This window comes from Physeter macrocephalus, chromosome 7 (genome assembly GCF_002837175.3).
Source record: "Physeter macrocephalus isolate SW-GA chromosome 7, ASM283717v5, whole genome shotgun sequence".
Classification (NCBI taxonomy): domain Eukaryota; kingdom Metazoa; phylum Chordata; class Mammalia; order Artiodactyla; family Physeteridae; genus Physeter; species Physeter macrocephalus.
In genome coordinates this window covers 10,723,309-10,739,449 of record NC_041220.1, presented here as the reverse complement: position 1 = coordinate 10,739,449, position 16,141 = coordinate 10,723,309, and the positions used below count along the sequence as shown (strand labels likewise).

Genomic DNA, 16,141 nt, shown 5'->3' with positions numbered 1-16,141 from the left:
TATTAAATAACTAGTTGTGATGGGTCACAATGGAAAACACTTATTATTGGCAGTAATAAAAAGAAACATTTGGAAGCAATAAAAAGAAACTATTTATTCATGCAACAACATGAATGAACTTCACAGGTATTAGGCTGAGTAAAAGGAGCCAGAGACATATAAAAATAAATGTTCATAATGTATGGTCTTATTTTTATGAAATTCTACAATATGTACAACTAAAAGGCATGAGGGAACTTTCTGGGGGGATGAAAATGTTTGATTTCTTCAAAATGGGGAGGATAACACTAATGCATATATTTTTCAAAACTGATTTAAAGGAACACTATAAAGAGATGAGCATACCACTGCATGTAAATTTTACTTATATTTTTAAAAAGACCATCGAAACATTATTGTGTTTATTTTAAAATAGTTCTTATATTTTATGGATGCATGCTTAATTGCTTACAGATGAAAAGATATATGCAATTTTGGGGATTTAGTAAAGAAAAATGGGAAGGGAGTAGTGGTAAAAATGGGGAGTGGATAAGAATATAGATGAATTGTGCATTGGAAAATAGTGGAAGTTGGGTGATATTCCACTGAGAGTTCTGTATTCTCTCTACTTTTGTATATGTTTGAACATTTCCCATAATAAAAAGTTGAAAAAAGAAGGATCATTTTGGTTCATCTCCCTTCACAAGAGAAAACTGAACAGAAGGACATAACTTGTTCAAGCTCTCAAAGCCAGAAAGCAATCCAACTCCCAAGTTTAACCTACTTTCTCTGATCCCAAGGAAACAAAATATGAGCGTTTTGGAAAGGCTACTTTTCAAATGGGCCCACCGATAGTGCAAGGAGTTGTTTAAGCAACAAATATACTTGCTTCCAGACTCTTTTGGTTTCAAATGGTTGTTTTGTAGATTTAAATTCCTTTTTACTCACATTTCAGAATGTGAGTGCAAGGGTCAGAAAAAGCTTTTTTTTTTTTTTTCCTACAAAAAACAAACACAACACAAACAAAAAAACATACAGCAAAGACTTCTTTTCCCCTTCCAGTTCTAAAAGCATCCTCCCATTCCAGGCAAAGAAAGCAGAGGCAGATCTGTTACGGGGAGGCGCTTGGGTCTCCATTCCGCTGTCATCCAGAACAGCTGTTTTCCCTCCAGCTCTGAAAGGTGAAACTGTGTTAAGCAACGCAAAAATTGTCTTGAAACCCGTGCGAGTGTCTGCCTGTGTGTCTGTGTGTGGGATGCGGTAGGTAGCGTGTCAGCACCGAGGACAACGGGAATCAGAAGTCGGAAAGGTGGGTGGTGTGTAGAATCTCCCTCTGCAGAAGGGGGCGGAAGAAATTGCACCTGCTGGGTCAGGAGCCTCAGTCACGCTGGATTTGTCTCTTCCAGCCAGGCCCTTGAATCTGGAAAGTAAATGCCATTCTGAGAACGCAAAGCCTTCCGGCCGCTTGGTTTCGACGGCTGGGGACCATTCCTTCCTTGTTCCACTGATGGGAAAATCAGCGTCTGGCAGCCGCTGGTTGGTGGAAACGAAAATGGAGAGAGTGGGCTGGGAAGAGGATTTGACGAGCCTCCTCCTGCCTCTTCAACCTGTAACTCTTCTCTACTAGTCTTCCCTCCACCCGCGAGACCATTTCGGGCTCATGAGAGGTTACGAGCAAACGTACATCTGGAGGCTCTTTAAACACAAGCATCGCTAACGCTGTGTCCTACGACCATTAATCAAATGTCAGCGATCCGCGGGAAACGTGCTCTCGGCGGCGCCCAGGGGAGCACCCTTCCTAGGCTGCCTGTCTCCTTCAGCAGCTCCCCGAGAGGCTGGCTCTATCTCTGGTGGTCGATCGCCCAGACTTCCACTTCCCCAGGCTGGTTCTGACGTGGGGGTCCCCGTGAGGAACCAGAGGGAAAGGCGGAGACGGGGAAGGGGGGGGATGGGAAAGAGGGAGAGGCACCAGCCCAAGCCTAACCGCCCCGAATCTCCGCAAGAGCCCCCGCGACCCCGGACTTGAAGTGAGCCCCAGAACACCCCACCTTCCCGTCTCCCAGGACCTGGCGGGCTGCTGGAGTTGGAGGGCCGGCCTTCCTCCGCCCCCCATCCCCAGCCGAGAAGAGGAGTGAAGAGCACGCGGCGGGGAAAGCGGCGAGCGCCGGGAGAGGGGCGGGGAGAGGAGCTGACAAATCAGCTGCGGCGGCGGCGAGCGGAGGAGACGGAGGAGGACGAGGAGGAGAAGGAAGGACCGAGAGGAGGAGAAGGAGAGGGGGCGAGCGAGCGAGCGCGGCCACGCGGGGTGAGGTGTGTGCCGGCCTTCGAGCTGCCCCGGGGACCGAGCCCCGCCCTGCGCGTCCTTGGCGCCCTTTCCCCTGCCTTCCCTTGCGACCTTCTGCCTTCTTCTCTCGAATGCTCCCGTGCGGGGGACGGGGAGTGGCAATTCGACGCCGGGCTTGCGGGTTGGCGTCCCGCGGCCCCAGCCTCTCCTCGCACGGTTATGCAGGCAGCCGCCTCCTCTGGGGAGCATCCCTCTTGGGGGGCCACCTCCACCCTTCCTGTGCGCTCTTCGTCCTCCCTCCTCCCACTTAACTAATATTTGGGGATTGTTTTACATTCTTTAAAAGTGCGGGTGGGGGAAGAATCCGAGTTCTGAGGAGTCGAGGGAATCAGGTTAGTACCTGTGGATCTAAACGGGCAGCTTGGGAAATCATGGAGAGAACCTGGTGGGAGAAGAGTCACTGCGAACGCCCGGGAGGCGGGGTTGGCGCTGCAGTGAGGGCCCGCGGTAGTCGAGTGTCTCCCGGAGGTGGGTTCTTATCCCTAAGGGTGAGCTTTTTGCGGAAAGTAAATCCACCTGGCTCTCCCGCCGCTTCCGGTACTCCCCGCTTCTTGTCCTCAAAGGCTGAGAGGTCCGGATTCTCAGGGGTAAGCTGTTTCTTTGGGAAAGGCGAGGATGCTCGATGGAGTATGAGTATTCAACTTTTATTTTCCGCTTTCCTTAAATCCCGCAGTCCGTTCTCTCTGTTAAGTAAACAAGCTGTGTTTGGCAAATCATTAAACGGAAGAGCAAAGCGGGCAAGCCAGCAGGTGGTAAGGGGTTAACAGGTGCGGGCGCCGGGTGGCTGGCGGGTTCAGCGCGCGGAGAACGCCCCCTCGGGGAGCTGGCGCGCGTCCCGAGACTGCCCGCGGGTGTGAACGCGCGCCCGCTTGCGCGGGGTAGATGGCCGAGGGCAGGGTGCGTGGTGGGGTGGATCAGGGCGAGTGCGGGGGCGCTGAGGTTCCGCCACACCCAGAGTGGGTAGTTCCCTCCCTTGCCCTGTTCACGTTTGACCTGTTAGCCGCCTTCGGGAATTTATTTGAAGAGAGTCCCTGACCCCGTGCCCCCAGCCCCCTTTGCTTTTCCTGTAACCTGTCTTCTAAACGCACTTCTAAGTTACACTGTTACCATTTGGACCCTGGGAAGTTAAAAGAGGGGTCCATCTTTTCATGTAATTCCACTTCGGAAAGGCTGTAAGAACAGCTCAGATGATTCATCCTAATCCATGTTTAGGCGGCTAGACTTTTACCAGCCAAGATGGATGGGAGATGCTAAATTTTTAATGCAAAAGCTAAAAAAAAAAAAAAAAAAAAGAAGGCTGCTTTGTCCGATGGTGGAAATGGAGGTACACTTAAAAGAATCCCACACTTTTGGGGAGTCTACTGATCTTTCAGTGGTTTTTACCTTGGGTGGTTCTAATTTCGTTTTGTTTTACCCAAAAGTTCTCAAAGTGTATTTTGTGTTCTCCAGTGCGGTGTAAAGGAATTCATTAGCCATGGATGTATTCATGAAAGGACTTTCAAAGGCCAAGGAGGGAGTGGTGGCCGCTGCTGAAAAAACCAAGCAGGGTGTAGCAGAAGCAGCGGAAAAGACAAAAGAGGGTGTTCTCTACGTAGGTAGGTAAGACCCAAGTGTCACTTCGTTATTTATTTATGACTGATGCGTTAGGATGACTAATGTTTTAAATGCTGGTGTTTCCCACTTGATTCAGTTTTGCATCTTCACTTGTCAAAATGATGGACTGAATCAGAGGTCTGTGTAGGTAGGTGAATGTGTGTGTATGTTTGGGCTACAGTAAAAAGTGGGGCTATTTTGTTTTTCCAGATTATTTAATTTTGCAGTAATACTTAGGACTTGGTTTCTTTTTAAAAATGAAATGTTTCTATGCATAAGTAACTATAGCTCCGAGGACAATTTTTAAAACTCAGTCTTAAAAAATAATCGAGACTATTTTAAGAATCAAACTCATCCATGGGCTTTTGATTTCTTCTATCATCATGTATAATAAATGCTAATTTTAGTGTATTCTAATTTAAAAATAAGACTTTGATATGGCCTTCAGATATGTAAAGAGAAACCTTCTGTGGCCCTAAAAAGGAAAGAACAAAAAAGTCTTTGGTGGAGTTACTTCTTGCTACCACTTGGTAAGCTCGGGACTAAGCTCAAGAAAGCGCTTGAAGGCTGCTGATATCTCCGAGACATTTATATATTTCATTTGTCAGGCGATACACACAATAAATGATGAGATTGCTGCTTATTATTTCTACTTGTTTATAAATTCCCACTTTGGAGTATTCTTACAGACCCTGACTCTCTTGAACTGTGTTAGGTTGGGTGTTATTTTACAAATCACCTCAAACTCTTTGGGGAAGAAGTAGGCACACACTCATCCATAGGGATAGACACATGCACACGCGTACACATGCGCTTACCCACTGCCCATCCTGCCTCTCCTCTTTCTCCTCTGAGCTCTTCCACATTCTCTGGTAGCAGTTGTAGCAACAGTAGCCAAAGGATGAGCAATAAAGTGAAGGATGAGCATATTAAGAATACTCTGCCTGTGTTTGTGGGGTGAAAGAAAGCTACACCATCTCTCCAATGCCGATGGGCTGGAGAAAAGTTATACTTGGAATGATTTTTATGAATCCTTCTCATATTTTTTTCTCACTGTTCATAGACTCTTTTTATGTTGGCTTAATCTTACCACAGATCTCTAGTTAAATTACTCTTTACCTTAAAACATATTTTCATTGGATTAAAAGATGTTACAAGAGGGAAAAAATTGATGAGTTAACTTCAGGTTTTTTTGTGAAGTGCGGATTATATGTTTTTAGATGGAATTGGGGATACTGAATCAGTGATATGCAGATAATCAATATCTTTATATTTGTCCTCAGTTTTCCAAGTTGTGCAAGTGCATGCTTGCAACTATTCTTTGATTTCAGTTACTTTATAACTTACTAACTTTAAAGATTTTTTTCTTATGATAATATCCACTTTATTAGTTTTTAAGGAGCCCAGAAAATACTGAATTTTAAATTAATACATTGCAGTTTTCCAGGTAATAAGCAGGATTATCATCTGGAAAGCGTTGTATTTGTTTTCATCGTCAACTTTGAGTTTGGGCAAATAAAATTATTTTACTTTTTAGAAATTAATTCTGTTATTTGTTCTGAGATTATTATATGAAGTTTTAATTTGTTTATGTGACACGTGTTTTTAAAAAATCGTCTTCAATGTTTATTTTGGTATTTAACACATGGTGCATTCTATAAACTATCAGTTATGTTTTAAAGTCAATTAAAAGTTGAATACAAATACAGGATTCAGGATGAAGGGTGACCACGTGAAGACCTAGTAATATAGTTCAGGTGTTGGCAAGCTTTTTCTGTAAAGGGGTAGATAGTGAATATTTTAGGCTATGGTATATGTTTCATCTGCTCAACTTTGCTCTTATAGTGTGAAAGCAGCCATAGACAATAATTAGGGTGGCTATGTTCCAATAAAACGTTACTTACTAAAACAGCTGGGGAGCTTATTTGGCTCATAGGCTGTAGTTTGCTGACTCCTGATAAAGGAGAAAAAAACATAGATTTGACGTCAAACTTAAATTCCACGCCAGGCTACACCACTTATTACCTCTAGGATACTGGGGAAGTAACTTAACATATCTGAGCATCACTTTCCTCATTTGTAAAAATATGATTTGGATAAATGCAACTACCTTGCAGAGTTTTTGTGAGAATGTCATAATAAAGCAGAACATATGAATAGTAACATACTTTTAAAAAATTAAAGACTTTATTTTTTATAGCAGTTTTTAAGTTAACAGAGAAATTGAGAAGGTACAGAGGTTTCCCATGTACCCCCTCCCCCCATACATTCATAGCTTCTCCCATTACCAACATCCTTCACTAGATGGTACATTTGTTACAACTGATGGACCTACACTGACACATCATAATCAAACGAAGTCCATAGTTTCCATTCGGGTTTGCTCTTGGTATAGCATATTCTGTGAGTTTGAACAAATGTATCATGATATGTATTCATCATTATAATATCTTATAGAATATTTTCAGTGTCCCCCAGCCCCAGGCAACCACTGATCTTTTTCTTTCCATAGTTTTGCCTTTTCCAAAATGTCATATCATTGGAATCATATATTATGTGGTCTATTCAGATTGGCTTCTTTCACTTAATAGTATGCATTTAAAGTTCTTCCATGTCTTTTAATGGCTCATTTCTTTTTAGTGCCAAATATTATTCTATTGTCTCAATGTATCACAGTTTGTCTATCCATTCACCTGAAGGACATCTGGTTGCTTCCAAGTTTTGGCAATTATGAATAAATCTGCTGTGCAGGTTTTTGTGTGGACATAAGTTTTTAGCTCCTTTGGGTAAATACCAAGGAGCACAGTTGCTGGGTCATATAGTAAAAATATGTTTAGTTTTTAAAGAAACCATCAAACTGTCTTCTGCAGCGGCTGCACCATTTTGCATTCCCACCAGCAATTAATGACAGTGCCTGTTGCTCTACTTGCCCAGCAATATTTGATGTTGTCAGTGTTCTGGATTTTGGCCATGCTAATACGTGTGTAGTGGCATCTCATTGTTATTTTAATTTGCATTTCCCTGATGACATAGGATGTGGAGCATCTTTTCAAATGCTTCTCTGCCATCTGCACATCTTGTTTGATGAGGTGTCTGTTAAGATCTTTGGCCCATTTTTTAATCAGGTTATTTGCTTTCTTGTTGATTTTTAAGAGTTCTTTGTCTATTTTGGATAACAGTTCTTTTTCAGATATATCTTTCATGAATATTTTCCTGTCTGTAGATTGTTTTCTCATTCTCTTGACATTGTCTTTCACAGAAGTTTTTAATTTAAATGAGTTCCAGCTTATTAATGATTTATTTCATGAAGTGTGTCTTTGGTGTTATAGCTTAAATATCATTGCCATACTCAAGGTTATGTAGATTTTTTCCTATGTGATCTTCTAGGAGTTTTATAGTTTCACATTTTACATTTAAGGCTATGATCTATACTGGGTTTTTTGTTTGTGAAAGGTATAAAGTTGGTGTATAAAATTATTTTTTGCATGTAGATGTCCAGTTGTTCTAGCACCGTTTGTTTAAAAGACTGTCTTTGCTCCATTTTATTGCCTTTTTTCCTTTGTCAAAACTCCATTGATTATATTTATGTTGGTGTATTTCTGGGCTCTCTTTTCTGCTCCCTTGATCTCTTTGTTTATTCTTTTACCAATATCACATTTTCTTGATTACTGTAGCTTTATAGTAAGTCTTGAAGTTTGGTAGTGTCAGTCCTCTAATTTTGTTCTTCAGTACCATTTTGGCTATTTTTGGCCTTTTGCCTCTCCACACAAACTTTAGAATCAGTTTGTCAACATTCACAAAATAACTTGCTGGGATTTGGATTAAGATTACATTGAACTATAAATCAAGTTAGGAAGAGCTGACATCTTGATAATATTGTATCTTTTATCCATGAACATGGAATAGCTAGCTCTCCATTTATATAGTTCTTTGATTTTGTTATCAGAGCCTTGTAGTTTTTCTCCTATAGATCTTGTATATATTCTGTTAAATTTATATGCAGGTGTTTTATTTATTTTTGGTGCTAATGTTAAATGGTATTGTGTTTTTAATTTCAAATTCTACTTGTTCATTACTGGTAGATAGGAAGGTGATTGACTTTTTAACATTGTATCCTGCAACCTTTCTGTAGTAACTTATTAGCTCCAGGAGATTTTTTTGTTGATTCTTGACAGTTTTATTTCTTCTTTCCCAATCTGATACCTTATATTTCCTTGTTTTATTGCATTAGCTAGGGCTTCCTGTATGATGTTGAAAGAAGTGGTGAAAGGGGATATTCTTGCTTTGTTCTTGGTCTTAGTAGGAAAGCTTCTAGTGTCTCACCATGAAATATGATGTTAGCTGTAGATTTTTTGGTAGATATTCTTTATCAAGTTGAGAAAGTTCCCCACTATTTCTAGTTTACTGGAGTTTTTTTTTTTTTATCACAAATAAGCGTTGGATTTTGTCAAATGCTCTTTCTCCATCTATTAATGTGATCATGTGATTTGTCTTTTTGAGCCTGCTGATGTGATGAATTACTTAATTGACTTTCAAACGCTGAACCAGCCTTTCATGCCTATGATACATCCCACTTGACTGTGGTATATAATTCTTTTTATACATTGTTGGGTTTGATTTGTTAATATTTCATTGAGAATTTTTGTAAAGCACACTTTTATATATAGGAGCCATGGTTATTACTGTCAAATAAACTCTAACAGAATAATTACTTTGTCAATATATTTTCTTTCTATCATTTCATCCTTCATTACAAGAACTATTATCAATAACTAGCTTGAAAGATTAGAAATGCCTAAGGAAATGTTTCTAATTTCACTTATGGCTGAAGAAGTTTGGCACACGGTTTTCTTAAGCTTCATGAGAAAAGTAACCTCATTACTTTACAATATTATACTTTTGACAACTATCTTTTAACTAATTGAAGAATCACCATAAGAATCAGTGTTATTTTTGTGATTTTTTTCTCCTTTTGTGATATCTTTGTACATAAATTTTCAATCAACCTACTTCAATTTAATGGACAAAAAATTTCTCAATCAAATAGTTTAGAAATTATAAATTGAGAGTCAAATTCAAAAGCAAAAAAAAAAGTAGTTCTTTTTATATAATGTCAAGTATTGTAACAGTAAAGGCAAGAAAATGATCTTCAAAACCCTTCCAATGACATTCTGCTCAGTAAGTAGCAGTTGTCAAGACAGTGGATTGATATCAAACTCCCAAGTCACAATATGCTTCACCTCCACCGTATTCAGATAGTCAACATAACATGCACAATAGCATAACTGAGTCCTTGCAAAGATTAGGCATGACTTCTGACCTTCTCCACTCTGTAGCTTTGTGAAGTCCTGACAGACAAGAGGGGAATGGGTGAGGGCCACCTCAGCTCAGGGAAGCCATCAGATCTAGTGTCCCTTCAGCTATATCTATTGTGAGATCTATCTATCTATCTATCTATCTATCTATCTATCTATCTATCTATCTATCCATCCATCCATCCATCTACGTTACTAGTCACATAGCCACTTGGCACCTATTTTGTAGCTATATCTTTTCAATTACAGACTACTCATCAATTAAAGTTTAATCATCAATAACATATACTAATGAACAATTATGACAGCAAAAAAAGGTGATTGGTTTGATGCAAAACAACCTCATCAAGACTTTCACATATCTTTAATTCAGGATACATTCCATGATTTAGCCAAAGATCAAATTATCAGTTATAACTGAGGTAGAGAGGAAAGACCACAGGCCAACTGTTAAAAATTTCTTTTTACTAGTCATTTTTTGAAATAAGGGGTTCAAGGAGTAGCAGGTGGGTAGTGATAAGAAATATTCTCTTAAATACAAGTTTTTCTCACTTTGCATAGTTCCAGTATACATGAACTTCAGTTACCACAGTCAGTTAAATAAAACCAGTCCCTAACAATACAGTTCAAATTTCTATCACTGCAATACATAAACTGTGAGTTATTACATAAAGTACAAACTTTGCTCCTAGCTCTTTAGCCCACAATCACTACATAAGTAACAGAAACTCATTATGATCCATGGCCAAATCACATGACTTCTTTCAAAGTTTATTTGTGATGAGTCCGCTATAACATACAGTGGCTGTATGATCTGTTATTCAGTTCGTACAGACAGCAAAGCCCATAGTTATGTTATCTCCTTGCCTCCCGATGATAAACACAGATGATATTTTACAAAAATGCATAATTGAAAGAGGAAATTGACCAAAGAAGTGAATGTCAGCAAAGAAATGAAGTGCAAAGTGTTGAAAGTAAAATCTGAATCAGACATAAATGTATTTATAGAAGAAATAGCTGACTGTGAGAATGTGGATACTGCTGCCATTCAGGAGACTCTTGATATGCAGCCAGAGGAACTTCTCGAAGGTGAAGGTATCAACATAAATGGAAAATGTGTTTGTGATGAGTAGGCTGAAGCTGTCCCACAGGAAGTGGTGCCATATAAACACCTCACATGAAAGAAACCATCAGAGATATATCATGACATTAAAAATACAAAAGCTAAGATTTTGGAAACTGACCCAAACTTATGAAAGAGTATGACAATTTTCTAAGACCTAGAAAAGATGCTCAGCTCAATATTGAAAGTTATACAATGAGGAGAAGACAAGCACTGTTTAAACCACTCATAAGTTTTTTACAAAGCAATAAAACACTTTTCAATGTTTTAAATTACAGTACACAAAATAAATATTACTTTACTTAGTTTTTAATTTCCCTGTACATTTTTAAATGACTGGAAGAATTTTTAATGTTTTGACAGAAAATTTTAAAGGTCATGGAACAACAGTCATTTCTATCACTGATTAATCAGAATTTTCCTCATTGATTATTAAGATCACTTTCTATAGCTTCACCTCAGCTTGTGTGCAGTCATTTTATGATTCCACAATACTATGCAAAGTCATCATTGCCTGAAAAATACACACACACACACTTCATATTGCATATATGTAAAATACTATCCTGTAACCTTTAACATATTTAACAACTGTACAATTTCATTTGTATGAGTTTATGATACGGTGATTTGTCCTGTGTTTTAAACTGAAAATCTCTTTACAAGTATTATATAAGAAAAATAATAACAATTATCACTTACTAAGTACTATGTACTAAACACTGTTTTAAGACCTATGCATGTATTATTTGCTTTGATCTTCATGTTGATCGTGTGATGTGTACTTGTTTATTATGTAGTGAAGTGAAGATTTAAATCCAGAAAATCAGAATCCAGAGCTCACTTTCTTAACTACAAAAAATGTATTTCATTTTATGCTCTATATTTATTAAAGGTCCTTAAATACATTCAAATTGGAAGTTCTTAAATATACTTAAATTGCTTTATTAAATGTAGAAACTTAGCTGGATTGTTTTGTACAGTGTAAGTTTAAATATAATGCATGCAAGTTATACTTAATGCCTTATTTATATATTTTTATTAAAAATTCAATGAAAACTTTCAATATGATCATGTATATTTATTTAAATCATCTTATTGATCATCATATTATTTATATCATTGATATGTACTTCTAAATAAATTTGGAACTAGAAACTGCCTCAGACCAGTGTTTCTCAAATTTGATCCATGTATTACCTGCATTAGATCATGAGGATTATTAAAAATGCAAATATCTGTACCTGATATTTACTGAATATTGAAACTCTGACTCAATAGTCAACATTTTTTAACCTTGCTTCCACTTAATTGATTCTGCTGCACTCTCCAGTTTAAGAACCACCTTCTTAGAGATTATTTAACTAATCTTATATATTAATTTTATTGGTAAGGATTTTTATTTGATAAGGAACTGAGGCTCTCTTACACTTTTTTCCTGTTGTAAAATGTGTTTACAGTTATTTCTAGTATACTCAGTAAGGGTTTATAAGTCAGTGCATTTTTAAACTGAAGATTGGTGACTATCTTAATATCCAAATATAGGTTCAAATCATTTCCAAGTTTTTATGTCCTAATTTCCTTACATTCTTCTCTGTCTAATAGAACTACTTTATTTGACTTATAGGGTAGTTTTCAAATGAATCTTCATTTTGTTGATATTTTCTTCAAAAACATTTTATGAAAACGCTGGTATCAATTACACTAAAAAATCCAACATTAAAGGGCTTATGAATAAAATTGTTCACAAACTTAGTTTTAAGGACACATATTAATAAATTACTTGTGTAAAAGCTGAGTAATGGTCAAGATTTGGGGAAAATTCCTATCTTGCCACTTCTTGAAGCTGGCATTAATCATACTTGAATGATAAAATACTGCATTCCTTCTAAAGGTTTGCCTGGCTTCGTAGAAAATATGGGCTTAGGGTCATAGAGCCCTTAATTTGAATGTGGTTGTAGCCAGTTATTACCTATGTGACTTTAGGCAAATCATTTAACTTTAATTTGTAATTGCTTCATATGGAATAAAATGGGCATGATATGAAATGGGTATTACAAAGTTTAAATGAGATGAGATATAAAATATCTTTTACATAATAAGTGTTCAACAAATGTGAATTCCTTCTCTCCCTCCCCCATCTGTTTATGTTTCATGGGTTACCTAATCTCTGTTTTGTATTGTACTTTGGTAGAACTTCTGCAGTTCTGAATCCAAAATCACCTTCCCTACCCAGCCCCAGTGTTATCTCACCATTTTTTCCCCCCTCTGTAAGTTGATATGTGAAGTGGGACGCTAGGGGTTGAAAAGTCATCACTGTGTGCTAAAATCATAATTGGAAAGTATCCTGTTAGCTTTGCTTTCTTCTATTTGTTGTAGAGATTGCTGGATTTCTTTGTTTTAGATTTTTTGCCCCCCTGAGGATATCTTAACACATGGGCTTCTGAAGATTGAGATACTGTTTTTCCATTAGATGTATTTCAAAGTAGCTCATTAGCAGTAAAGGCGACTTTGAGACTTATGGTTTCAATTTGTTTGTTTTTATAGGATCCAAAACTAAGGAAGGAGTGGTTCATGGTGTGACAACAGGTAAGCTTTCTGGAGCTTATATCCAGGGATGATATTGAAAATATCTAGTAAGCAGTATAGCCCTAGCACTGATCATTCAGAATGTAATTGTAAATAACCACTCTGCCCATAGAGGAGCATTCTAGGGAACATCAGCTTTGTTTAATCTTGATTCTTTTTTTTTTTTTAATCCTTTTTAAAAATCTTGATTCTTTATTAAATATTTTAAAATAGTTTAAGTATTTGTTGTAAATAAATAAAGCACACTGTGTGTAACTGTCAAGAATGATGACTGAATTAACCAGTTTAATTGTTTAGTTTATAGTAGTGTAGATTTGAGTATTCAGACCAACTTAGTGTTCTTGGCAAACCGATAGCATAAATATCATAAGGATTGCCATTTTCAAGGAATGAATTAAAATTTTCTGTAGTGTATAATGAAATATTCTGACACTACAATATACGAATTATAACATTTCCTTGATGATTCAGAAGACATTTTAGGAAACACCCTTGGGATGATCAGTTAATTACTTATTGTATTTATCTCTGCCCTAATTTCACCAAGATTTTGAATAAGTCTGTAAGAAGATGACAATAAATGAATAGCAAAAATTATGAAAATTATGGTGGTGATAATGAGGAAGAGGAGGAGGATAATGATAGAAATAGAAAAATCAAGGGAAAAATCACAATTTAACAACCTTAAAAGCCCACAGACTTGCTGTGATTGAGTTTCATTTTGTACGTACTCCAAGCTTTCTGACAGGTGTGGTAAAACAAGAGATATAATCAGAAATACGATTCATATCATCAGAAAACAGTAAACATAGCAAGGCTTCAGAAAATAACATGCTCCTAGTGATAAATTATAAAATAGAAATTGGGAAAATCAAATGGGAATATTAATACAGTATTGTGGTTAAGGCCATAAACACTGGAGCAAGACCTCTTTAGTTCGAATTTCTGCTTACCCCTTACTAGCTGTGTGATTTTTCTGCAAGATTCATAACCTCTATGTGATTCAGTTTCCTCATTGTAAAAGAATTCAGTGAATGAATATATATAAATACATAGGATACTGAAGGCAAATAGTATATATTATCTAAGTGTTACTTACTATCATTTTATAGTGCATCTATCTTGAGCTACATTTTTGCAGCTAGTGGAGAAAAGTATTTATATGACTTATATACATATTTTTGATAAAAAATTAGGGTATAAAATTAAAACAGGGAGTTCCCTGGTAGCCGTGTGGTTAGGATTCCCAAAATCGAGGCTGTGGACTTAGGGAGCAAATGTAGACTTGGGGTTTGCTGTATGCTACTGACTAGTTTCTGATTTTTATGTTTATCTTAGTATAGTTTTCAGCGCTTGTTATCATTGGTGGATTTGTTTATTGGTATGTTGCTCTCTTTTTTACTTTTTCTTAAATTTTAATAATATTATTTTATATTTTATTTTAATAACTTCATTTTATTTTACTTTATTTTATTTTATTTTATTTTATTTATTTATTTATTTTTCCTCCCTTTTCTTCTGAGCCGTGTGGCTGACAGGGTCTTGGTGCTCCGGCCTGGTGTCAGGCCTGGGCCTCTGAGGTGGGAGAGCCCTTTTCTTCTGAGCCGTGTGGCTGACAGGGTCTTGGTGCTCCGGCCTGGTGTCAGGCCTGAGCCTCTGAGGTGGGAGAGCTGAGTTCAGGACATTGGTCTACCAGAGACCTCCTGGCCCCATGTAATATCAATTGGCGAGAGCTCTCCCAGAGATCTCCATCTCAATGCTAAGACCCAGCTCCATTCAGTGACCAGCAAGCTCCAGTGCTGGACACCCCATGCAAAACAACTAGAAAGACACGAACACAACCCCACCCATTAGCAGAGAGGCTGCCTAAAATCGTAGTAAGTTCACAGATACGCCAAAACACACCATCAGACGTGGTCCTACCCTCCAGAAAGACAAGATCCAGACTAACCCACCGGAAGACAGGCACCAGTCCCCTCCACCAGGAAGCCTACATAACCACTGAACCAATTTTACCCACTGTGGGCAGACACCTAAAACAAAGGGAACTATGAACCTGCAGCCTGTGAAAAGGAGACCCCAAACACAGTAAGTTAAGCAAAATGGGAAGACAGAGAAATATGCAGCAAATGAAGGAGCAAAGTAAAAACCCACCAGACCAAACAAATGCAGAGGTAATAGGCAGTCTACCTGAAAAAGAATTCAGAGTAATGATAGTAAAGATGATCCAAAATCTTGGAAATAGAATGGAGAAAATACAAGAAATGTTTAACGAGGACCTAGATGAACTAAAGACCAAACAATGATGAACAACACAATAAATGAAATAAAATATTCTCTACAAAGAATCAATAGCAGAATAACTGTGGCAGAAGAACGGATAAGTGACCTGGAGGATAAAATAGTAGAAATAACTACCGCAGAGCAGAATAGAGAAAAAAGAGTGAAAAGAATTGAAGACACTCTCAGAGACCTCTGGGACAACATTAAACACACCAACATTCGAACTACAGGGGTCCCAGAAGAAGAAGAGAAAAAGAAAGGGACTGAGAAAATATTTGAAGAGATTATAGTTGAAAACTTCCCTAATATAGGAAAGCAAATAGTCAGTCAAGTCAAGGAAGCACAGAGAGTCCCATACAGGATAAACCCAAGGATAAACACGCCAAGACAAAACTATCAAAAATTAAGTACAAAGAAAAAAATATTAAAAGCAGCAAAGGAAAAGCAACAAATAACATACAAGGGACTCCCCATAAAGTTAACAGCTGATCTTTCAGCAGAAACTCTACAAGCCAGAAGGGAGTGGCAGAACATATTTAAGTGATGAAAGGGAAAAACCTACAACCATGATTACCCAGCAAGGATCTCATTCAGATTCGACAGAAAATTAAAATTTTACAGACAAGGAAAAGCTAAGAGAATTCAGCACCACCAAATCAACTTTACAACAAATGCTAAAGGAAATTCTCTAGGCAGGAAATACAAGAGAAGGAAAAGACCTACAAGAACAAACCCAAAACGATAAAAAAATGGTAATAGGAGCATACATATTGAAAACTACCTTACATGTAAATGGATTAAATGCTCCAACCAAAAGACATAGATTGGCTGAATGGATACAAAAACAAGACCCGTACATATACTGTCTACAAGAGACCCACTTCAGACCTAGGGACACATACAGACTGAAAGTGA

At 37.9% G+C, this 16,141-nt stretch overlaps 1 protein-coding gene across 3 annotated transcripts in view; it reads left to right on the top strand.

The window, feature by feature from the left end:
* The first annotated feature begins 1,133 nt into the window (after positions 1-1,133).
* The window catches only part of SNCA (synuclein alpha), a 138,450-nt gene continuing 123,442 nt past the window's right edge, over positions 1,134-16,141 (top strand). The window contains exons 1-3 of one of the 3 annotated variants that reach the window (XM_024126653.1): positions 1,134-1,288; positions 3,773-3,918; positions 12,902-12,943. In XM_024126653.1, the coding sequence (XP_023982421.1) occupies positions 3,798-3,918; positions 12,902-12,943 (163 nt within the window). In that variant the 5' untranslated portion in view covers positions 1,134-1,288; positions 3,773-3,797. Of the gene's footprint in view, positions 1,289-2,242; positions 2,290-3,565; positions 3,648-3,772; positions 3,919-12,901; positions 12,944-16,141 lie in introns of those variants that run through there. The other 2 variants (XM_024126656.2, XM_028491516.1) reach the window with 2 other exon arrangements.